Here is a 25,900-nt window from a genome sequence, read left to right on the forward strand (position 1 = left end):
TCTGATTCTAGCAATTTATTTTAAGTCAAAAAAACTGATTCTGAGAAGCTGCTCACCCCTTACTTCTGATTATCAGCTTCTGCTATGGACATGTTAATTCATGGTTATACTCTTATAATTTTTTATTTTTTGTTTTTTTAAAAATAGAAAAAGACGTAAGGACTATAGAATATTATTATTATTATTTTATGAGAAATGTAGACAAATAGTGAATAATAAAAAATAAAAGTTAATTGAGAAAGCTACTTCACAGCTTATTTAACAAACACTACTCAGCAATTTAAATCTATAATCCAACAGCTACACCAAACAGATTAACAACTTCTGATTAAAGTCATAATCTATAATCTATTAAGCTATAATCTATAATCTATTTTAACAGCTACACCAAACAAGACCAATATGGATGTCTTGGAAACTTCATTAGACAACCTTGAGCAACGGGTTCATGATCTTGAGCAAACTCATGGCCTTACTCAAAGGCAAGATTGGGAGGATGTTGTCACTGAACTCAAGCTAGAAATTGAAGATCTTAGTGGCCGGGTTGGTGTTCTTACTCGTGCTTTTGGCAATGCACATTGTGATGGCATGGAATTCCCTAGGGTGCGTGTGCCCGAGCCCCGTGCCTACGGTGGCGCCCGACATGCCAAGGAATTAAACAACTTTCTCTTCGATATGAAGCAATATTTCAAAGCTATGAAAGCCGAAGTCGAGGAGACAAGGATTTCTATGGCCACAATGTATTTGTCTGGTGATGCCAAGTTGTGGTGGCGGACTAAACATGATGAGATACAACATGGCTTATGCACAATTGAGACTTGGGAGCAACTTAAGCATGAACTTAAGCTCCAATTCTTCCCTGAAAATGTTAAGTATAATGCCCAGCGTGCTTTGCAGGATCTCAAGCACACAAGCACTATAACAGAATATGTGAAGCAATTCTCTAGGCTTATGCTAGACATCAAAGACATGTCAGAGAAAGACAAGCTCTTCTTCTTTCTTGAGGGATTGAAATCATGGGCCAAAGTTGAACTTCAAAGGCAAAGAGTAAAAGATTTAGTCTATGCACAAGCAGTAGCTGAGTGCCTTACGAACTATGCTGAACCTAATCAATGGGACAGTGGTTCCCCGCACAAGAGTAGGGGAGGTGGAAAGTCCCAAGGCCGTGGCATACCTAAGAGTGGGGGAGCCAACGCTTCTACATCCAAAACCCATTCGTGTGGGGGACAATGGCAATAGAAGAGCTATGGTGACAAGGCAAAAGCCCCTCAACAGTTCTCTACAAACAAAGCAAAAGGCCCTATCGCTTGTTTCTTATGCAATAGGCCACATCGGTCATCTAAATGTCCACAAAAGCATGCCTTGAATGTTTTAGCAGCAGTGCCTGACCATGTCTCTCAACCAAGTGATGATGATAGTGAGGAAGAAGACGTGCAGTCTAGGCGAAGTGGCAAGGGTTCCAAGGCAGCTGGCTCTAGAGTGGGAGCCTTTCATATGATGAATGCCATGGAGAAGAAGGCTTCTACAAGAAGGTCTAAGAAGAATGCCAAGAGTGGCAAAGTGGGCAAGCATTCAGATCCTAAACAACTTATGGAGTCTAAAGATGAAGACAAAGGGAAGAAACCCATATATAGTGGGGAATCATCAGGCAAGTTGAACAAGAGCAAGTCATCTAACAAAGGTTTGATGTTTGTGGATGTAAAGCTCAATGGGAAGCCCCTCTGTGCTTTGATTGACACCGGGGCCACCCACAACTTTGTTGCAGGGACTGAAGTTGAAAGACTTGGGCTATCTTTAGATAAGGATGGCAGCCACATCAAGGTGGTTAACTCGGCTGTGCAGCCCATCTATGGGATTGCAAAATCTGTTCATTTGAAGGTCAGCATTTGGGAAGGAAGAGTAGACTTCACTGCAGTAACCATGGATGACTTCCAAGCCATCCTTGGGTTGGATTTCTTGAGAAGTACAAAGACGGCAGTCATGCCTTATTCTAATAGTATGTGTGTCATGGGGGACAAGCCATATCTTATTCCTGCTATGGCCACCAACAACAGTGACCGGTTTGTCTTAGCTATGCAACTCAAGAGGGGTGTTAGGCATGGTGAACAAACTTGGGTTGCCGCATTGAAGTTGAATAAAGCTCTTGAATCTACTCCTGTCCCAGCCGCAGTCAAGAAGGTCTTAAGGCAATTTTCAAATATTATGCCTAAACAGTTGCCTAAGGAATTGGCTCCACGTCGAGGTGTGGATCATGCTATTAAGTTGGTGCCAGGGGCAAAGCCACCAGCTCGTGCACCATATAGAATGGCTATTCCTGAATTGAATAAATTAAGGAAGCAACTTACAGAGTTATTGGAAGTAGGCTTCATTAGGCCACCCAAGGCCCCATTTGGTGCACCTGTCTTATTCCAAAAGAAGCATGATGGTAGTCTTTACTTATGTGTGGGTTATCGGGCCCTCAATAAGCTAACCATCAAGAATAAGTATCTCATTTCCCTAATTGCAGATTCATTTGATCAATTAAGCAAAGCGATGTACTTCACAAAGCTAGATCTTCAATCGGGTACTATCAAGTAAGAATTGCCGAGGGAGACGAGCCTAAAACCACATGCGTTACTCGCTATGGTTCGTATGAGTTCTTAGTCATGCCATTTGGCTTGACCAATGCCCTAATAACATTTTGCACCGTGATGAATGTGGTTTTTCAAGAGTACTTAGACCAATTCGTGGCAGTATACTTCACTTTAGAAAAACACATGGAACATCTCAAAAAAGCATTGTCCAAGTTAAGGGAGCACAAGCTTTATGTCAAGCTAGAGAAGTGTTATTTTTCCCAAGAGAGGATTAAGTTCCTACGGCACATTGTTGAGCATGGATGCGTCAAAATGGACCAAGAGAAGGTCAAGGCTATTCAATAGTGGCATCTACCCGCTAATGTCTCAGAGTTGCGGTCATTCCTTGGGTTAGCTAATTATTATCACAAGTTTGTTGAAGGTTACTCAAGACTAGCTTCTCCATTGATAGAGTTGCTAAAGAAGGGCAAGCCATATGTTTGGGCAGAAGAGCGCCAACAAGCCTTTCAAGCCTTGAAAGAAGCTATGTCAAAAGACCCTATTCTTGCTCTACCTGACTTAGGTAAAGCTTGAGATACAAACTGATGCATCTAATTTTGCTTTGGATGGTGTTCTTTTGCAGGATGGTCACACAATTGCCTATGAGAGTAGGAAGCTCAATGATGCTGAGCGGAGATATCTAGCTCATGAAAAAAAGTTACTTGCGGTAGTGCATTGTCTGAGGACTTGGAGGCACTACATCTTAGGCTCATGGTTTGTTGTAAAGACTGACAACACGGTGGTTAGCCATTTCTTAATATAGCCCGAGCTAAGTGCACGACAAGCACAGTGGCAAAAGAAGTTGGCACAGAGTTTGATTTTGCCTTAGAATACAAGGTTGGTGCTACCAACCATGTTGCTGATGCACTAAGTAGGAAAGAAAAGCTTTCCGTGTGCCATCAAGTATGTTCACTTACTTCTATTTCAACCAGCATCAAGGAAAAAATCAAGGCTTACCTAGACAAAGGATACTATGGCAGAGAATCTTATGAACCTTGTCAAAATTGGCAAGACTCACCAATTTTGGGTGCAAGATGGACTACTAATAACAACAGGCAACCATATCTTTGTACCCAGGGCTGGTGATTTGAGAAAGACACTTCTTAGGGAGTGCCATCATACACTTTGGGCAGGACATCCGGGTTGGGAGCAAACATTGGCCTTGGTGAAGCAAGGATATTATTGGCCCTAGATACATGATGATGTGGAAGAATATGTCCACACTTGTCTCACTTGCCATCAAGACAAGGTTGAACATAAGAAGAAAGCAGGCTTGCTTGAACCTTTGTCCGTGCCTAAACGTCCGTGGGAAAGTGTATCACTTAACTTCATCACTGGACTGCCTAAAGTGGGAGACATCGGGACCATCTTGACTATTATGGACCGATTCTCCAAGTATACCACATTTTTAGCTGCCCCAAAGTATGTTTTAGAGGAGGAGACCACCCAACTCTTCTTCAGATACATTGTTAAATATTGGAGTGTGCCTAAAAGTATTGTTAGTAACTGAGACTCGCGTTTCGTTGGCAACTTCTGGACAGAGTTATTCAAGCTTCTTGAGTCACAACTTAATACTTCATTAAGCTATCATCCGAAGACGAATGGGGAAACCAAACGCTTTAATTGTATGTTCGAGGAGTATTTGTGCCACTTTGTCAATGCAAATCAAAGAAATTGGGTACAACTTCTTGACGTAGCACAGTTATGCTTCAACTCTCAAAAGAGTAGCTCTACGGGCAAAAGTGTTTTTGAGATAATGAATGGACAACAGCCACTATTTTCCCACACAGTAAATGGACCTTATGAAGGAAAGTCACCTAGGGCTTACCAATTTGCTAAGGAATGGAAGAGAAATCATGACATTACTCGTGCCTATCTTGAAAAAGCAGCAAGTAAAATAAAGAAATGGGTTGATAAAAAGAGAATGCCACTTGAGTTTAGAGTTGGGGATCAACTTCTTTTCAAACTCAACCTTGAGCAACGCAAGTTCATGAGGGGAAAAGACAAAAGGCTAGTGCGTAAGTATGACGGACTAGTGACCATTCTAAAGAGAATTAGCAAGTGTGCTTATAAGATAGATGCTCTATCTTGGCTAAAAGTGCACCTAGTTTTCTATGTAAGTTATTTGAAGCCTTACTATCCAGACAAGGAAGATCTAACCTAAAATGAGCTAAAATGCCAAACCATCACCGCCAAAGCGGGGAAAAAGCCTATTGAATCTATCTTGGCCGACCGGGTGAAAATGGTTTCCAAGAAGAAACAAAGGCAATACTTGGTAAAATGAAGAGGCTTTGGAGATGAAGAAATCAACTGGGAACGGGAGGCAAACTTGTCAACTTTTAAAAACGAGATTGATGCTTATTGGGCAAAGTCGCCAAGGGCGTCGACCGTTTAAGTGGGGAGAGACTATCAAGGTGCGCCCATCCAAGGGTTAACACCTTGATGCCACATTCATTTGTGCCCTTTGGAGATCCAAAAACATGCCTAAGAAGTTGGTGGTTCAAGTGCAAGCAAAGGCTAAAAGCATCATGCAAGATAGCCCATGCAAGGCCACAGCCACCAGCAGCCACCAGCAGCCACCAGCAACCTTGCCAGCAATAGCCAGTAGGCCAGAGCCTTGCCAGCAGTAGCCAGTAGGCAACAGACTTGCTAGCAGCCAGTAGGTCACAGCAGCAGCTAGCAAGTCGCAGCCTTGCCAACAAGTCAGCAGTAGCCAGTAGCCTTGCTAGCAGCCCAGCAGCAGTGACAACTTGACAAGCCATAGCCCAGCCACAGCAGGCCACAACCTAGGCCACTACCTTGGCTGTGCAGTAGCAACTTTGAAGCAACTTTTGGAGGGTCAAATGTAGTATTTTTGTCTTGTAAATTTGTATGCAAATACCTTAGTATTAAAGGTGTTTTGGATCCAAGTATTGTAATTTTTCTCTTTTTGTAGAATTTTTAAAATCCATTATGACTCCTCAAACATAGTGAATGTTTCTTCTTGCCAACTAGGAAATGGCTTAACAAGCTGTATTAAGAAGGGAGTACCCAAGTGTTGAACTAAACTACTTGTGCCTTTAAAGTATCCCAACCTAGCCAATAGTAAGGCAACTTTTGTATCACTTTTGGTGCATTGTTCAACTATTGTAATGCCTTCTTTTCATCAATGAAAAGTTCATTTTACCTTTAAATTATGCAAAGCTTTCTATTGTTGCTTACTTTAATTTTATCTTGTTGCTTGCTAAATTCGTGGCTTGTCTCCAACCTAGTGGCTCATAAGCTAACTAATATTGTGTTTGCTTGTTTTCGCAAACCCTTTGAGTTTTCTTGGCAGGCTAGTGAAGAGTGTTAACTAGCGCCACACACACTTGCATATCTCTTGACAAGGCTTCCGCACAGCCAGTGTGTGTCACACCGCATCGATTTCTATAGCAGCATCTAGATTTGCACATGCCGTGTTGAGTGAGTTAAAGATTCAACTCCAAGAATTGTTAGATAAGGGTTTTATCCGCCCTCGTACATCGCCTTGGGGAGCACCAGCTTTTTTTGCATGTGTTGCTCTTTTGTATAAGAAATTTAAATGAATGGAAGTACTTATCTCTTCATATGTCGTCTTTTAATCACTATTGTGGATGGATTGCTGTATTTAATTTGGGGCGTTACAATCATATTATGAAATAGGTGTCAAAAACTACTTCGATTTGCACTTTTTCGTCATTTTGAATAGGGGTGTAATATTAAAAGAATTTCATTAAGTTGGGATGTACAACTAAACTTTTGGGGTGCATTTAGAGTGACCCTATGTTTGGACTTACCAATCACGAAGTGTCATGTGTGTATTGTCCATATAACTAACAAAGATCAAAACTCGAACCTCCGGCCCAAAACACTTCATATGATGGACTTTCACTCATTCTTTTAAGAAAGAATAAAGAGTATTGTTAGTTTTATGAAAGATAATTGTCTAAAATAAGAAACTTGTATTTTAGGCTCTATTTATTTTGATGAAAAATATTTTACATTTGAAAATATTTTTTAAGTAAATTAATTGTGCTAAAAAAATACAGTTTTTCTAATTTTATTTTCTCGTGTTTGGTTGATTATTGAAACATAACTTTATATCATGTGTTGGGTAAAAGTTAATGAAGAGTCACGTTTTCATATTGAAATTATCAATCTATTGAAAGTGCCGAACTAAAAATAAACATCTTGCAGACTTACGAAAATTTTAATATTAGTCATTTTGGAGGCTATGACTAAAAATATGTTTTTTGTTCAATTAAAATATAAAATATATATATATATATATATATGTAAAATAAATTTAAAAAAATATATTTTACATGGAACTAAAATAGAGCATTAGGTAAAATTTGTAGACAGAATATTGAGGTTCGTTGGAGTTGTTCCAACATTAACATTTCAGTTTTACCTCCATTTTTTTATTTTATTTTTTACATTTTCTTGATGACCTATGTGAAATAAATTGACTAAAAATAAATAAAGGAATAAGACAAAGTGCATTACACATGCACACACGACATGATATAGTAACATGTCAAAATCTTTTTGTTTTGGGTTATAGCAAGGGGATTAGGATTACTAGTACCTTGGGATTAGTATATGGGGTGTTTGTTTTGAGAGATAGCCTTGGGACTATTAATACCTTGGGACTAACTAATACTTTGGTATTACTAATACCTTGTTTGTTTTGAGAGATAGGGAGGGTATTACTAATACCTTGGTATTACTAATACCCTTGGGGAGGGGATTCATAGTGAGGAGGTAGAGATGGTATTAGAAAAATAGTGAGGGGATTAGAAATTTTTTTATTTTTTTTATTTTTTATATATTGGAAATTTTTTTTAAAATATAATTTTTAATTTTTTATATTTTTTTATTTGTTTTATTATTTTATATAAAAATAATTTAACAATTCCTCACTACTAATCCCCTCACTATCAATCCCCTCACTACTAATCCCCTCACTATCAATCCCCTCACTAACAATCCCCTCATTATTAATCCCCTCACTATCAATCCCCTCCATTCTATCTCTGAAAACAAACGACCCTCACTAACAATCCCCTCACTATTAATCCCCTTACTATCAATCCCCTCCATTCCATCTCTGGAAACAAACGGGGCCAATTCATTTTTGGATTGATAAATCCTCTTACTATCAATCCCCTCCATTCCATAATCCCCTCACTATTAATCCCCTCACTAACAATCCCCTCACTAAAGTATTGTACAGAGCCGGCAGAGGCGGCCAATTCATTTTTGAAGCCTAAGAGCGAGCAATTATGGAATTTATTATTTATGTTAGAATTTTAAGATATAAAATGTTAAGAGTCAGTTTACAAATGAAATGGAGCATTACTTTAAGAACATCAAAGCTCCATCCCAACTTTCAAAAATTAATATGATAATTTTTTTTTAAAGTTTAAATAACAGATTGACATACGCAAATGAAAAATGCCTAAGACTTCCAGTGGGGGTCACTGGGGGTCATGTGTGTAGGAAGGTGATTTGCCCAAAAAAAAATTTTTTTTTTTTTTTTTTTCAGCGAATGGGACGGCGCCACGTCACTAGGGATCTGAAGCACGGCCTATGCAAATTTAACATCTTTAAAAGGCACTCCATTTGATTTATCAAAATTATTATTATTATTATTATTATTATTATTATTATTTTGAACTCTTTTGAAGGCCCTTGTCGTTAAATTAATGAAAACAAAATAACTTGCCATCTTCTTTTAGCTATGTCAAATTGTTATTGTTCATAAACTGTCAATTACCAACTCAGATTTGCAAGTTGGGTGGAACACAATTTAATTCTTATTTTTACTGTTAAAGGTGTAACTAGGGTTGTGCAAAATATTACCTAATTAGCATCGATCTGCCCACTAATTGCAAGTTTGTTTGTTTCGTGATTTGAAATTTATAATTCGTCCGCTATAATTTAATACATATATTTTTTTTTACCTGCAATCAAATATTAAAGTAAAAATCAGTGTGAGAGAGATTTAATATATAAAATTTATTACAAATTAGTGTTATATATATGAAAAATATTATGTAAAATTAGTTAGTGTTATATATATAATATTATATAAATTAATGTTATATATTATGCAAATGCTCAATAATTGTTTAAAATTATTTTTTAATCAACTAACAAATTGAAATCATCTAAACTGCACAAACCACGATTTGGTTATTTATTAATTTATTATTTGATTTATAATTTTACCTACAAATCACACCAAACTGCACCATGCACACCCTTAGGTGCAACCTCATAAATAGTCATTTGAGTAGAGATGCTCTAAGGCAACATTTTAAATTGTGATCTTGTGATATTTAGATATTAGTTTTAATGAAAATTTATAATTTTTTATATTATATTTTTTTAACTAAAGTTTATTTTTCTTGTGTTTTGATATGTAAAATTGCTAATTAAAATGTTTGTGATCAAGTTTGTTTAACACATTTTTTTTCAAATGATAATATAACTAATTCAGTTAAATATTTGTGACATGGTGGATCTTTGGTATTATTATTATTATTATTTTTATTTTTATTATTATTATTATTCTTCTTCTTCTTCTTCTTCTTCTTCTTCTTATTATTATTATTATTATTATTATTATTATTATTATTCATCTTCGTAGGTCTTTTTATTTTTAAATAAAAAAATGCCCATTTTTTTACCTTTATCAAGGAAAATTATTTGTTACTCATTCGTAACAATTGCTCATTCCAAAAAATAAAAAATAAAAAAAATGAAACAATGAAAATTTAAAATAATTAACTCAAAATCAAAATTATAAGAAATATGATATACAAATCTGCTATCTAAACCTAATGATATATAAGAGAGATGATTGACTGATGATTATAGGGGGAAGAGAGAGAGAGGTTTGTTTGGGATGTGAGTTGATTTTTTGATTTTTTTTTTTACTCTTTTAGCTTGGGGCTAAAAAAGCGACTTTTGGGATAGATTTTTTGATTTTTTTTTACTTTTGTAAGAGAAAAAATAAAATGATTATGGTTTGAATGTGACATTTTATCTTATTGATTTTTTAGTTTATTTTATCTTTTTATGACTGTTTTAGCCGAAAAGAAGTATGCCAAATGAGTGCTATAAATTGCAACTTTATTGAGTTTGAATAATACGTCTAACTTTTAGGTAAGAGTGTCATTGTTCAAATTAGAATGATGAAATCACAACTATATGTCACACAAAATTAAGTGTAGATATATTATAATTTGAAAAAATATATTAGAAAAACTTGATTATAAGAGTTTAAGTAATTTTGCATCTAAAAGACGTGAAAAAATAATTTTTGTTAAATAATTACAATAAAAAATGTATAAATATCCACTGAAATTAATATTTAGGGTTAAATTCATTTTATCTCATCATAGTTTGAGGTTGGAGTACTTTACCCCCTATGGTTCAAACACATAGTGACAAAGACTCCCATGTGATTTTTTCACTAAAGTGCCACCATTAGTTCTTTCATCTAAACTAACGGAAGGCGTATCACATACACCACTTTTGAGAGTGAGTTTGGTTTCTAAAAGAATAAAGTGAAATTAACAAAAAGACAATTTTATCCCCATTTCCTCCAAACATAAAATTAGATTAAAATATAATTAAGGATTGATCTAAATATTAGATATAATTAAGGATTGATTTAAAATATAATTAAATAAAAATACAAAATAAATAATAATTAATAATTGATCTAAAATATAATTAAATTAAAATTAGATTAACATGTTAGGAATAATTAAGAATTTATGATTAATTATGATCTAAAATATAATTAAATTAAAATTTAAGAGCTATGGTAAATAATTAAGGATTTAGAATTAATTGTGATCTAAAATATAATTAAATAAAAATAAAAAGTTAAAGAATTACAATAAATAACTAAGAATTTATGATTAATTATGATTTAATTGAATTAATATTAAACATTACAAATTTTGTGAATGAAAGAGAAAAGAGAAAAATAAATAATAGAAAGGTATAAGATTTGATAATATTATAGTCATTTCATATCTATAGTTAGCAACGTTAAGGGATGCACTTTAATCTAAAATTATATAAGAACTTGGGAGATGCACCAATAAATCTCAGATTCTAATCTTTTGATCCTTTTACTCGTAACTTTAATTTCTAAACCAACAAGTCCCATCCCAATGTTAAAGACCAAGTTACCCATGTTTTATGATGCAAAGTAAGGGTAATTGTGGGTTTTGTTGATGTTGAATTTACGCGAATGCCCCAAATATGCTCCAAAGTGAATATTGGTTTCCCTCCGAAGCAATCAAAACAAAAGAGACGTAATAGGAAATTTGTGCTTTGTTTCGATGTTAATGGGATATTGGTTGGTGTGTTGATGATCTATGTATAATGGGTATACATTGATTAGGTGTGGATTGGTACTCTGAGTTGAACATTCCTTTTCTTCATAAACCCTAGAAACATACAAAGGCCCCCATTTTGGCCAGATGTTTACATTGTGAATTGAGAGAGGTTGTCGCGACGTTGCATAGTGGTGCGAAAAGAAAACGACCTCCAGTCGTTGTCGCCAGTGATTGTGACATCACAAATGATGTCGGGTAAGTTGTTTCATTGTGTATGTAAAGTAAATGATATATTCGGCGTTGTTCAAATTCAGTTCTGGAAGTGTTTTGAAGTGTATTATATTTCGTTGAAATGTGTAAAGTGTTGATGTTATTGAGTAATGTTGATAGTCGGGACAAAAAAATGTGGGTTGAATGTAATGGGGCTTGGGTGCAAATGTTTGTTACATAATTTTTTTCTTTTTAATTCCACATGAAATGTGGTAATGTTGTTTTGGATTCCTCTATGTTGTTGTTGTGTTTTGTTAACTGGTTATGTTAATTTGTGATTGGGGTTTGTTTATATGGGGGTATGTACGTATGAGGGTATTTACACATTAATGGTTATGGTAATTTGTTAACAATTCCTCTATTTTTGATTTGATGTACATTAGATTATGGTAATGTGTTCTGACTATGTCATTTGTAGAATTAGGAGTTTTGCGTAGTTTACAGTGTTGTGCAATGTTGGTATGTCATCACGTTCTGGATTGTAATAGTATTAGGAGGTTTGAGGTGTGAGGTTGTAGCAGTTGATTGTGTTGTGGGGTTAAGTCGTTCTTGCGTGGTTGTTGTAATGTTTGTGGGGTTGGATTTGATTGGTACTAGTGTATGAACATTACTTGTTTTGAAAATACATGATGTACATGCATGCTGTTTGAATGCAATGTGATGGCCTTACAATAATCTACTGAAAATTATTACACGAAATACGGACTTACGATATGCAATGCTTTGCTATGTGTTGAGATTCCGTGGAGTTGGTAGTAGTGGACGTATTTGTTTGTGGAAGTGCGTATGTTGTTGTGTGCACAAGATTGCCTTTGCATGAGCATCGTTGTATCCTTTTGAATGTTGTTGTCATTTGGATTGAATGTGTATAATGTGGTTGTTATTTTAAAATTTAAATCTTTGCTATGTGAGCGTAATGTTCTTCGGAAAAGTCATGCTGATATAAGGATGTGTATCTATTGAATACAATGTTGGTGATGTGTATATCAAATTGACACACATAAAATGTTATCAACATTTGCACATAAAACAGGAGATTGTCATGGGCTCTGTATGCACATTCTGGGACCGAGCTTAAAAAACATATGCATTATGTGACCAAAACAATGTAATGCGTGCATGCTTGAGGAAATAAAAATTATAATGTAACACTACAATACACAATGGTAATACTTTGTACATACACACAGTTACAAAGAGTTACTTATGGATGACATATGATGTAGGTAATCTATGCTTACGCCGATATCCTGATAGAAGTACAGAGGAAGGTGGCTGGAAGAACAGAATATGGGGACACGACATACGTGTTCAGTAGTGTGTGTTCAGTACATAAACACCCCTTATGAAAATAGATGTTGACAACGTTGCAAAACAAGTGACTAAATTGACATATAACATATGTGCAAGACATGATGAGGAATATGAACGCGTTATCGACGACTAAGTACTTAAACATTCAAATGAAGGCAGCAAGAGGTTGTAGGTACACAATGTACCTGATATTCCATGTGAACCATTGGACTGTCATGGTGCATGATGCAGAAAGCGGTGAATGGAAACATTACAATTCCATGAGGTGAAGACGTGGGGTCCGAGACGAGCATTACAACGAGGCTCTGAAAGTGGTAAGTGTGCCAGTGGTTTTTGTTAGCTGAATATGTTTCCATGTTTGACACGCGAGGGTGTGTTTGTTTTGTTCATACATGTCGAACGTTAATTGATTGACAACAGACTAACATACCAAAAAATTGAATGCCAGAAACAATGGGTGACCAACCACTATACCAATTTTGTGAAGCATAGGGTTGGAATGAAAGATATTTAGGGGGATCACTTTGACGGCACTCTTGTGTCAGTTGTGGATTGCTCGCAATAAGTGCCGGAGTCGTAAGTGTTGTTTGTTCCACTTTACATTTTTTTGTGTTAATAAATTGGTTAGTGTGCCGTTGTGGTTGTCATATGCCTGCAGGTCAGACTACGGAATTGTTGTGTATTTCATTGTCCGACAGTACATTCACAGGATGGAAATCAATGGCATGATGGATGGGGTCACCTCTGCTAGTCTACACGCTGCAGTAGTTAAGATGTTCTTGAACGAGCCAACAAGAGGACTTCGTGCCGGGATGTTAAGTGTTGAGAATCACCATTAGTAACACCCCCAATCACTCTTTCCCTTCCTCCCCCTCCCCCTCCCCCCCCCCCCCAATTGTTCATTTTGTTCTGTTGGTAATGGCGTAAATAATTATTTTTCGGTTAGTAACTAGTAAGCGTTGATGTCGTATATGTGGTAGGTTATTTTATTTTGTGTCGAAAAGTCTTGGTTTTCGTCGCGTTGGATTAATTGTTTTAACATTTTGAAGTCGTTTATCTGGTTTCGAACAGTTGTGATTATTTTTGAAGCACCCTGATGTGGGTTGATTAATTTGGTTTCGATACCTTTTTTTTTTTTAACATTGATGTGCATATTTCGATTGCATTGGTTAGTTACCTGTTTCATGACTCGTTGATCAGTTCGGAGATGTTTGTTTCATGGGTTTGTTATGGTAATGGATGAACACAATGGTTGTTTTGTTTCGATAATAGACGATTCTAGGTTTGGCTTCAAATAGTTAGTTTGCTGGTATTAGTATGTTGTATGGCTAATGTGGAGTTACCTGGAATTGTAGTTGACGGATACATCCTGGATTGGTTTTTTGATATAGCTAATCGTCAATCTTGGGCTGTTAACGTACAGTCAATAACATTGATTGTGAGATGAGGAAAAAGATTAATTTATGCTCGAATTGCGAACACATGGTAATGTTACCGAATGGCCAATCAAGGAAAAAAACAAACCAGCAAACAAAATAATGGGCCACCAAGTTTCAATGTGGAACTTAACCCATTAAACAAAACAACATACTGGCATAGTGTAAAAAGAGCTACGTCATACAGGTTGCAACAAAAACCTAGTATCGTAATAAATTCAATTAATGGGTTTTCGATGATGTTAGCTACTGTAATTCAGAACACCAACATGGAGTACACCATAAGTGTGTTGAAAACCGTGAATGGGCAACAATTACGCAGTGTATGGAATGGGATAAATATGAAAGGGAATGGTATGCATTTGGACATCATGTTGTCAAAGCACATTTATTAACATTGTAAACATAGTCAGCGTTTCCCCAAGCAAACAAACATTTAAAAGAAATTGACACCAAAATGGTCTTTGTAACAAACCCAGTTTTTAGGCTAACAAATTAAGGAAACACTGGCCGTCTATATTGGCTCTTTACATGTCTTCCTATTATGGTTGCCCAACTTTCCGCATCGACCACATCGAATACACTGAACTACTTCACCCCTTGATGGAATCCTCTTTCTTTTGGGCCTACCTGGCGGACGCTTAACTGTTGGTGGCATAATCATGTAGTCAGCTGTGGTGGCAGATGGCTTGTCCATAGTTGGAATAGGATATATCATTCCGCTGGATGATGATTTGAATGTTTCAATATGAAAAGCATGGTCTATCGATTCATGAATGTCTAGCTCGCTATTACGAAATGCGATGATGGCATGGGAACATGGGAACTTGTTTATCTACCACTGAAAACAAGAACACGTCTGCCTGGCCACATCCACCAACACTGACGGATGGGAGTGGACTTCGTACACATTGTCATTAGCCTAGCTGACACACCCCGATCTGCTATCATTGTTTGTCATTGCTAGTTTGCTATCCCATTTTGGACATATTACACCGGCCCATTTTGTGCATTTAACTCTGCGTTCCACCATCTGCTCCATGATTTGCCCTTACCATATCAACCAGTCTAGTGATAGGAAGATGTCGAGCATCGCTAACCCAATTGTTAAATGACTCAGCAGCGTTAGAACACATTTCACCGTACCGTTGGCCCCTGCGAAATAACCAATATGATTGCAAACAAATAATAGAAACAACGACAAAGACGCAGCTAATTAACACAACACATTGGCCAGAGTGTAAAGTACCTGAAATATGCGTTGACCTAGTGTTTGGGATGCAAGTCTTTCTTAAAATCATTAATCACAACCGGGCTGCACTTCTTTAATACCTCCAATTTCTTGTTGAAACAACTAACAGTGGGTGCGTAAGCACATTCGCGTAATTTGCACAGCAAGCCAATTTTGTGCGAAGCATTAACGTATTTCATTCGGTCTTGTAATTTCATTTGAAAGTGAAACAAACAACATCCATGATGTGCAGAGGGGAATATGTTAGGCATAGATTGCAACAGCCTAATGTGGCAGTCAGATATGAACGTAAGCATCCAAACGTCACCGACAACTTCTTTCAAATTCCGAAGAAACCATTCCTAGTTGGCTAAATTTTCAGAATCAACGATAGAAAACGCAATAGGAAACAAACCTACAGACATAGCATGAAACCATATGGTATAACAAAAATATGTTATAGTCAAATTTGCAATGTGTCATTTTTTGTAACTATCTGTACAATGCATATGTGATCAACTATAACAAACCTGCAATAAGCATGTCAATATGTTTTAAATTACCATTTGCTGTCAATCTCATGGCATCCCGTTAGTACATGGGGTAATTTTGCGGCAAATTTACATTGTAAACATATTAGATGGACCACCATGTGACGAGTTACACATGGGACAAAAAAATAAATACACAACGGTACCTTGATTTTCATCTTTTTCGGTAGCGGCAAGCAAATTACCCTTGAACCTACCTTTAAGGAATGTTCTGTCTAGGAAGAGCAAAGGCCGACAATGATTGAACCCATCTATACAAAGCACGGAACGATATGAAATACCGAACGAACCTCCCATTTTTTTTTTTATCAAATTCATGACTAATGTAACTGTTTGGATTTTTTTCCATAATTGATTCACTGTACCACCTGAGTTGGTCGAACGACATAGCGTGATCCCCCATAAACTTCATCCGTCACTTTCTCGACACCCAACCATACTACTCGGTAACTAATGCCCAATCCATAGTCCTTTTTTAAATCAAACTCCACATCCATGGGATGTACCAACGGCTGTCCACGCACCCGATCTACCACAACAGAAGACACCAACTCAGACCCCATACACAAGTTCCTATAAGTCCACATTGTTGCACCACAAGTATGCACACCATCAAACCTCTTAACACATAACACCCCGCTCGATGGTAGCACCCTCGCGTGAATTGACCAAGCGCAACCCATATCCGCTGCAAACTTGCACACTATAGTAGTACGAACCGAATCATTTTTAACATACTCGAATTGGAATCCATGCTACACAGCATACTTGCATAGAACTTCACGGAATTCATTGGCACCTCCGTCGAAACATTGACCCACATGGGAATCCCATACACCCATTAAGCGGACAAAAAATATCTTCGACCTATTAGGGCAATATGTTGGTAACAAATCTGTTTCGTCTTCCACATCGAAATTCAGACTACCATGGGAACTCACACCATCCTTTGCGTAATAAACCACCCCAACATTGCCCCCCGCCCTAACACTTCGTGCCTGAATTAGGACATCAATGTGATTTAACCCAAATGACTTACCAAGACACAACATATTTTGAATATTGCCATCGCTATCCATCTTAAACTTCTTATAACCGGGAACGTCAAACAACATACACACCGCCCCCGGCACCAAACCATCAAATTTCCTGCAAATATGATCAATTAACTGAGCGAATGTCGACTCATATTACAATCGAACAATAACATTGGTCTGTCTGTACATGCACACCAACAATATACCATCCTTCATACCTGCAACACCAACATTTCTGATCTGGTTACGTAAAATGCAACACAACAAAATGTGTTTCAGGTGCATACACGTAAAACCAACAGTACATATGTGATATTAACATCATAGAACACACCCACACACACAAAACACACCAGCGTAAAAACCCAGCCAAAACAATACCACACACCAACCTAACAACGACACAGAGCCAACATCATCCACACAAAAAAATCAGTATAAAACACCAACACAATAAAAGTACTAACCTGTCACAATACAATTGGCGTCAACAACACCTGATTAACCACAATAAACACCACCGGAAATGAACACATCCACGGATTACTGCCAACGACGAAAAAATGAAAAAAATCACAGACAATATCCCCACACTCTCTCTCCACAAACATATGAGATCAATGTTAACCGATTAACCTGGACTCCCCCACGATAACATTTCCTTATCCCCACAAAAACAGAAATAGTCAATTAGGAAATAACAATCACACAAAGGATATACATGTAAAATCGAATAACATCCAACCCATCTAAATAAATCTTACCAAAAAAAAATAGAACTAATTGGTGTACAAGAAAACTCTCAGGACCAAATGGTTTAACTTTCCTCCATATAGGACTTATGGGTAATTTTTTCTAAGAAGTTTCTAATTATATTTGAATTATAGAGGGTAAAATTCTTTAGTTTCAAACTATAAGGATAAAATGAATTTTCTCTAATATTTAAATATTACAATGGCTCCATTTAGAATGTTGCCTTATGTCCCAAAGTTTTTTATTTAATTTTTTATCGATTAATAACAAATTATTTAAAATTACATTCAAATCCAACAAGCTAAAAAAACCTCAACCACCCACCCAACACTATACTCCATGGAACAAGGGTCCCTGCTGTGCTCAAAGCACAGCAGCGACTGTGGTACCTCCGTTTGAGGTGTATTATGGCCTTATTTTTATGATCCAAACCGTTTATTTTGTAGGGTTTGTTGAGTACTTCATGCTTACCAAAAATCATATTAATCGGATATCAATAACTATATGATCGATAACCAAAAAAATAAATAATAAGTTTTCCTTTTAAGAAATAGCATAAACAATATGCAATTCGATCATATAGTTATTAATATCCGATTAATATGATTTTTGGTAGGCATGAAGTACTTAACAAACCCTACAATATGAACGGTTTAGATTATAAAAATAAGGCCATAATACACCTCAAACGGAAGCACCACAGTCACTGCTATGCTTTGAGCATAGCAAGGACCCCTGTTCCATACTCCAAAGGCTACGTTGCCCCTCATCGTATTTATCCAGTGGTAGTTAGTGTGTTTGATATTGTTTTTTGAATTTAATTTTTAAAAAATTAAGTTTTTTATTTTTCGTATTTTTTTATTTTTAGTGAATATTTTTAAAATTTTAAGTATTTTTTTATTTTTTTAAATGCACCTTACTTAGATATATCTAAAAAGTAAAATATTTGTGAAAAAAATATTTTAAAAGATTAATAAATACATAAAAACATGAAAAATATACTGAATTTTGATTTTTTGTTTTTGTATTTAGTGAATTTTTTTCACAAAAATTATACTTTTTAAGTGTATTTATGTTAAGTGTGTCTAAAAATTAAAACAATTGCTTAAAATATTAAAAAAATTCAGTAAAAATAATAAAACACGGAAACAAGAAAGTAGAATTTTTTAAAAGGTGAATTCTAAAAACTGGAAACAAACATGCTGATTATTATTATTATTATGAGTTAGGATTCTTTCATGTTAAGATCTCAACATGATAGGATTTGAGGAGCTTATAAGATTCATTATGGGTCATGTTTTGATAATCTGAATTGTTTATTTTGTAGGGTCATCAATATATATTATTCATGAGAAAAATTAGTTGGATCCAATAATTGTAACTTTTTTATTTTATTGCATTTGTCCTGGAAAAAATTGATGATAAATATATTTTTGAAATAGACCATCCACTCTTTTAGAAACAAATGCGATAAAATGAAAATGTTACAATTATTGGATTAATCTAAATTTTTCCATGGATGATATACATTAAGGACTTTACAAAATAAACAGTTTGGATAATCGAAACGAAACCTATAATAGGCCTTGAGATCTCAACATGAGAGAAGTTTAACCCTATTATTATTATTATTATTATTATTATTATTATTATTAATAAAAAATGTTAGTATGTTAATAATTAAAAAACATTGCTATTCAAGATAATAAATAAATAAATAATAGACCCATTTTTTAAGCTAAATGATGTGCTAATTAATTAGAATATTAAAGATAACACTCTCTCATAATTTCTATAATCATCAACCAATCATATCACTTACACATCATTTAGTCTAAAAAATTGGTCTAAAAAGTGGGCTAATATATCATTTCCCATAATTAAATTATAAAGCAGGTCAATATACGACATTAAAATCCCACTCTAATACTTAAATGGACTCTCCATAACTACTTGGGCTACAGTTTGGATCAAGTCATCATTCACTGTAGCAGAAAATTTATAGGAGGACTTACATGTAGGTCTTAGAAAGTGAACTTATTATCTAACCTGTGAGAATTAAGGGTTTTTCATCACCATTCTAAACCGACGTACTCATCCTCAATGAAAAACATTTGAAACTACCTAATCAATTAACATTTTGTTCGGTAGTTTCAAATGTGTTCGGTATTCCAAATCAATTAACGTTGCAAACAATCCTATTACAGATTCTGAGTTTCTACTTTTGTGTTGTTTTCATCATTCGTTGATACTTATAGAGCAATGGCGGACGATAACAACAACTTTGATGAGGTTGGCGTTGCATTGGTAAATTTATCTATCTTGCATTACGATTCAGGATCATTTTCGGTTCGGTACTAGTTGCGAATTGTTAAAGTTATGTTCAGTGATACAATACTGAACATAAGCATTTAGTATAGTAATACAATGCTGAATATAAAAAAAAATTTCGGCACTGGAATGTCAAAAGGTAATTTTATAGGATTTTTTTCCCTATTTTTGTTTTTTCTGAGGGTTTTTTCCTCTAACTCCTTGTATCAATAGTTTTACCCTGAAATAAACAAAAAAAATATATATATGTAATAGGGAGTTGAAGACTACCTGAGAGAAGAAAAGAGAGACCGTTGAAGAGATTTTTAATTGAGATAACGTCGCTCACAGTGACAAGGAAAAAGAGACCATCATTTATGAGAGAAGGATAACGGAGAGACGGTCGATTCGTTTCTCAATTGTTTGTTATTCTCAACCGCCTCTCAATCATTCATCGTCGATTCATCTCTCAATCGTTTGTTGTTCTCAATTGTCTCTTAATCATTCATCGTTTATTGAGATAAGAAGAATAAGGGGTGTGCAAAATTAGGTGGGTGTGCACTTGGGGGTGGTGATATTATAAATATTGGTAAAATTGGTATTAAGTGAAGTGTTCAAAGAAATTTTATTAAAATTTAGGATTTAGGGTGGGTGTTCAAAGAAATGAGGGTTCAAAAAAATTAGGTAGGTGCTAATAGCAACCCTCATGTTTATTATTTTTATTTTTTTTATTTTATCGAAATGATTATTTCCTTCCATTGGAGAATAATTACCTACCAATATGTGGTGAACGAATTAGACACTTCGTTTGTTACTTTACCACTTGGATAAATGCAACACAAAGAGAGTTGAGAGACTGAGTGTGTTTGTGTGTCCAACAAAATGGAGAAGCACAAGAGAGATTACAAAGCTCATTGTTTGGTATTTCCATTCCCGGGACAAAGCCACATAAACCCAATGCTCCAATTCTCAAAGTGTTTGGAGCACAAGGGTGTCAAAATCACATTAGCCACCACCCATTCAACAAAACCATGAATGGCATCTACTCCAATTCCATCGTCGTGGAGACGATTTCTGATGGCTATGACGAAGGCAATCCTGCAGCGGTAAGCAGCCACGAGGAATACATATTGTGATCAGAGAGGTTGGCTCGGAGACTCTGGCAGGGCTGGTGGTGAAGTTTATGAGCTTCGGGTGCCCAGTGGACTATATTGTGTACGATGCCTTCTTGCCATGGGGTCTTGGCGTGGCTAAAGAGTTTGAATTGGTTAGAGTAGTGTTTCTTACACAATCTTCTGTTGTGGACAATATATACTACCATGTCTACAATGGACATTTGAAGCTTCCTCTTACTGAGAGGACTAAATTTATGGTTCTTGGATTTCCACCACTTGAGCTCTTAGACATGCCGTCGTTTGTTACTGCTCTTCAATCATACCCTTCTTGGCTGGAAATGGTTGTAAATCAATTTGCAAATGTGGGTGATGCGGATTTGGTCCTCTGTAACACGCTCTATGAGTTGGAGGACGAGGTTAGTACCGCGGATCCTACAATCTTGTGAGAAATTTGATTATGTATTACCTTATTGTAGACACCCCATTTTTGACCGACCTTAAGACTCAGACGTCATGGATTGAGCGTTCGATGATCGCGCATGTTTGTACTTGTTTCGAGTTTCCGGAGTTTTCGACTGAGTGCCTTGCCTCCCAGCCTCTGAACTCTTTGTGTTTTGGCTTGGTTTGTGGACCATGCCTTGTTGACCTTGCCTGGAGGGAGAGAGAGAGAGGCCTGTAGGCCACTTTTCGTAGTCGGAGGCTACTTTTCCCTCTTGTAGGCTAGTTTTCGATTTCCGGAGCCTTCGGCCGAGCGCCTTGTCTCGGGACCTCTTAACGTTCTCCTCTTGGCCTGGTTTTCGGACCATGCCTTGTTGCCTTTGCCTAGGAGGAAATAGAGGTCTGTGGACCACTTTTTGTGGTCGTAGGCTACCTTTCCCTCTTGTAGGCTACTTTTTGTTCCCGTAGACTAGTTTTCGGGGCTTCCGGCTGCGTACCTTGTCCCGCGAACTTTTGTCTTGCTTCCTTTTTGGTTTGGTTTTGAACCAAACCTTGTTTTCCTTTGCTTGGAGGGTGGAACATGGGGTGTAGACCAGTTTCTCCCCCTGTAGACCACTTTTCTTTCCTGCCAGCCAGTTTTCTGGTCGGCCAGCTAGGGTGGGTGGTCTTTGGACCACCTAAAGTGGTCAGCAGCCATGCCACCACCTTCCTTTCTTCGTGCAGACCACCTCCCCTTGTTACCGACCAGTTGTTCTCCCTGCAGACCACTTTTTCTTATCGGTCGACTAGTGGGAGTGGTCGGCCGACCACCTCAACTAGTCAGCACCTTTTCTGCATTTTTCTGCAGATATTTTCTTGTCAACTGTGCCAGCTGTTGGGCACAGAAAGCATCCTCCATACACGTGTATGGAGGGATTGCTTGGAGCCTCTAGCTTGTCAAACAAGCTTGGAGCATGGATTTCTATAAAAAGGAGCCTCCTCCCTCTTGTCTCAGGTTTAGAAAAATTGGCTGAGGGCTATACATATATCTCTATCTCTATATTGCTCCCTCTCTCTATATTTGCATTGGTTTGTGCCTTAAAGTGCCATTTCTTCACACTTTTGCACAAAAACACCGAGTGAAACACCTTTGCTTTGGAGCTGAGGTAACTTGAAGTTGGTTTTGGGGTTTTTGGATTGCTTTTGGTCCAAAAAAAAGTTGCTAGAGTTGCTGCTTTGTCCTTGTTCTTCAAGGGTAAGAAACTAACCCCTTAAAGCCTTGTTTTGCTTAAGTCTTTGACCATACTTGCATAATGTTTTAGGCTTAACTTCCAACTGCAAAAAGCTTCATTTTTAAGTATTTGAAATGTTTGTTTGAGGCTTTTTTGGTGTTGGGGGTGGTCTTCTCCCTTGCATGCCTTATTTGCTAGGCTTTTAAGCCATCCCATGAAGCTTTTGTTTTAGCCTTCTCTTGGCCTTTTAGCCACTAAAATCCAATGGATTTTCAGCAGTAGAAAGTGTGTTTTGAGGCCCCAAATAAGAGGGGGTCATCCCCTCTCCTTGTGTCTTAGTTGCTTGTGTTGATGGCCTCATGTTTGAGCATGTTTGTCTAGCTTGTTTTGGCTCCATCTTAGCCTATTTTTTGCCTTACTTTAGTATGGAATACCTCTATTTTGGCTTAGTTTAGGCTACCCTTGTATGCTTTATACACTTGTAGTGTAATCCTTGCAAACTAGCCATGTATGCTTAAGGTTTCAGCTCACCATTCTAGCATGTATTGGTTCCATTTCAGCATGTTTTTGCTCATTATTTAACATGTCTTAACTCTAATTTTGGTTGGTAGAGTCACCTCTTGCTTGGTTTTTACACTTGTAGTGTAATCCTCTTTGTTGGCCTAATATGCTCCATGCTTTATGCCTCTAATCCTAGCTTGTGTTAGCCCTATCTCAACATGTATTTGCTATTGTTTTGCCATGCTTAAGCTCTATTTTGAGTGGTCTTGATCAATTGGACCTTGCTTTGTATAGCCATAGTTCAATCTTGCTCACTAGCTTTGTGTTTTGAGTCCACTAGCATGCATTACTTGGGCTATTTGCATGATTTAGCATCATTTGATATGTGATTTCAGAGCATGTTTCATTTTCATGCCCTCACATCTTTCATTCTTTGAATGCTTTAGAGGGTTGGTGCTTTATGCCTTAAACATGAACCATTATGTATGCCATCTTGCCTAAGCTTTTTGGGCTGCCATTTCAGTGTGTTTTTAGTGTTATTTTACCATCATACAACTATGTTTTTGGTTGATTAGAGCATCCCTCATTTGCTTCTTACACTTGTAGTGTAATCATGCTCATTGGCCTAGCTTACTTGATGTTTTAGCTTACCATGCTAGCTTGTTTTGACTATACTCCATACATGTTTTAGCATTATTTTGACATGCTTTAGGACTATTTTAGGTGTTCTTGGTGTTTTGGGGCTTGCTTTGTATAGCTATAGTGCAAGTACCTATGCTAGTTTTAAGCTTTGAGCCTCTTAACATGCTTTATTTGTGACATGTGCATGATTTGGCATCATTTAACATGATATTTCAGAGCATATAGCATTGCCATGTTCTTAATTTTTTCACTCTTTGAGTGCTTTTAAGGGTTATGCCTTTATGCCTCGCTTATGGCCTAACTTGTATGCATGCATGCCTAGGCTTTTGAGCTCCCATCTCAACATGTTTTGGTCTTTGTTTTGACCTAATTGAGCTCTATCCATGGTTGGTTCAATCATTTGTGCCATGTATTGCATGCCTCTTGTGTAGTCCCTTTTGGTAACCTTGTGCCTTAGGCCTTTTGGCATGCTATGCTTGTGTTGTTTGGATGATTTGGCATCGTTTCACACATGATTTCAGAGCATATAGTGTTGTCACACTTCCATGTTTGTCACTTCTTAATCATGTTTGAGAGTTGTGCTCTTATGCTTAATTGATTAGCTGATGCATGAGCATGCATTATCTTGCCTTTCATGCCATCATTTTAGAGCATTTTGGCCTTTGTTTCGGCGTGCATGAAGTCAGTTTGGGACTGGTTTGATCCATTGAGCATTGCATTACATAGCCCTTGTGTTGCGTCCTTCACTAGCTTTCATGCTTAAGGCCCCTAGCTTGACATGCTTATGTTGTTTGCATGTTGTTTGGAATGTTGTTGCATTGCTTTGCGTTTGGATTGAACGTTAATTCAAACATGAGAAACGAGGGGCGTTTCATACTTGAAGTGATGAAACTTGCCTCATTGCTCGGTCACCGACCCTCTTGATCATGCATGATAGAGGTTAAGGCCCTTATGTGTTATTTGTGCCTTCATTGATATTGAATTGTGCAAACTTGGCTTCTCGGCCATCGTGCATTGCGATGCTCGGTTAGTGGCCCGAGAGTTGAGAACCACACCCCTTTAAGCTTAAGAAATGATAGGGAGGGTGGTTGTGTACATATATCTTGCAAATACACTGTTGTGCCCCTTTTTGTTCTCTGTTGCAGCAAATTGGAGCTTGGCAGAATTTTCTGGTCGGCAGACCAATAAAAGTGGCTGGTTGACCACTTTTTCTGGTCTGCAACATGTTTAAGTGGTCTATAGGTGGTCTACACCATCATTTTATGGTCGGCAGCCCTCCTAGAGGTCTCCATGTTGGAGTAGAAGCTATCTGGAGGTTTGTACAACTTTCTGAAATCAAATGCAAACAGAGGCAAGTTGGGGCATAGTAATGGATTTCTGAACGAGGCGACCGAGCATGCATGCACTCCTCGCCCCGAGGCTCCTTTTAACTGCTTTGCTTAGCTAGTTAACTATTTGGTTCTGTACTTCAGTAGTTAATGCACTTAGCTATTCATTTGTGTTTGTAACTAGTTAACTAGGATTAGTTAATCAGTTTTGGTTTGTAATAATTAGTTTAATTAGCTTAGATTAGCTAGTTAACTTACTATGCGGACCCTCCGTCGAGAGGGCAAATTTTGTAATAAACGTGCGTATGTGTGATGCATGTCTTCCAACCCCATTTCTTTCTCCCTTTTACTTATCAGCTTTTGATGGTTAGTTTTAGGGCATGTTTCAATTAGCATCCTTATACTTGTATGCGTGCATCATTCATTTGTCTTGCATGCACCAGGCTCGACGCATCATTCAAACTGCATTGTATTTCAATACACTTTCTTGAATACGTGTTTCAAAGCATGTTATCAAGTGTTGCATTCATATGCCATTCTAGATAGCCGAGCCTATTTTAGTTGCATTTTTGCATGTGTTGCATTAGGCATCTTAACATAGCTAGGATCATGCATTGATTACTAACTAGCTTCTGTTTTGGCTGTTAGGAAAAATATGTGATTCCCCATAAGTAAATCAATCAATGGGAATAAAAACTAATGCGGAAAAATTAAATAAAAAACAACACAAGAATTTTTACGTGGTACGACCACGGGATCGAAACCCGATTCCACTATCAATCAAA

General features: G+C 36.8%; 2 protein-coding genes across 2 annotated transcripts in view; both read left to right on the top strand.

Moving 5' to 3' along the window:
* Positions 1–402: 402 nt before the first annotated feature.
* On the top strand, positions 403–3,256 carry LOC114265704 (uncharacterized). Its single transcript, XM_082918168.1, has 3 exons — positions 403–1,232; positions 1,326–2,573; positions 3,196–3,256. Exons 1-3 carry the CDS (start codon positions 403–405, stop codon positions 3,254–3,256), a joined length of 2,139 nt encoding a protein of 712 aa, XP_082774294.1.
* A 17,506-nt stretch (positions 3,257–20,762) lies between these two features.
* Positions 20,763–25,900, top strand: part of LOC114296013 (mogroside I-E synthase) — a 48,873-nt gene continuing 43,735 nt past the window's right edge. The window contains 3 exon segments of the mRNA XM_082918169.1: positions 20,763–20,901; positions 20,904–21,011; positions 21,014–21,411. Coding sequence (XP_082774295.1) covers positions 20,763–20,901; positions 20,904–21,011; positions 21,014–21,411 — 645 coding nt within the window.

This window comes from Camellia sinensis, chromosome 3, assembly GCF_055761805.1.
Source record: "Camellia sinensis isolate YWXY chromosome 3, ASM5576180v1, whole genome shotgun sequence".
Classification (NCBI taxonomy): Eukaryota; Viridiplantae; Streptophyta; class Magnoliopsida; order Ericales; family Theaceae; genus Camellia; species Camellia sinensis.

What these genes read in the sequence shown, in the direction of transcription:
- LOC114265704 (XM_082918168.1), top strand. Translation starts at nt 403, where the DNA reads ATGGATGTCTTGGAAACTTCATTAGACAACCTTGAGCAACGGGTTCAT. An exon ending in CATTCGTGTGGGGGACAATG is followed by an intron (nt 1,233 to 1,325) that starts GCAATAGAAGAG and finishes CTTATGCAATAG; the next exon opens with GCCACATCGGTCATCTAAAT. An exon ending in CTTCAATCGGGTACTATCAA is followed by an intron (nt 2,574 to 3,195) that starts GTAAGAATTGCC and finishes GTTCTTTTGCAG; the next exon opens with GATGGTCACACAATTGCCTA.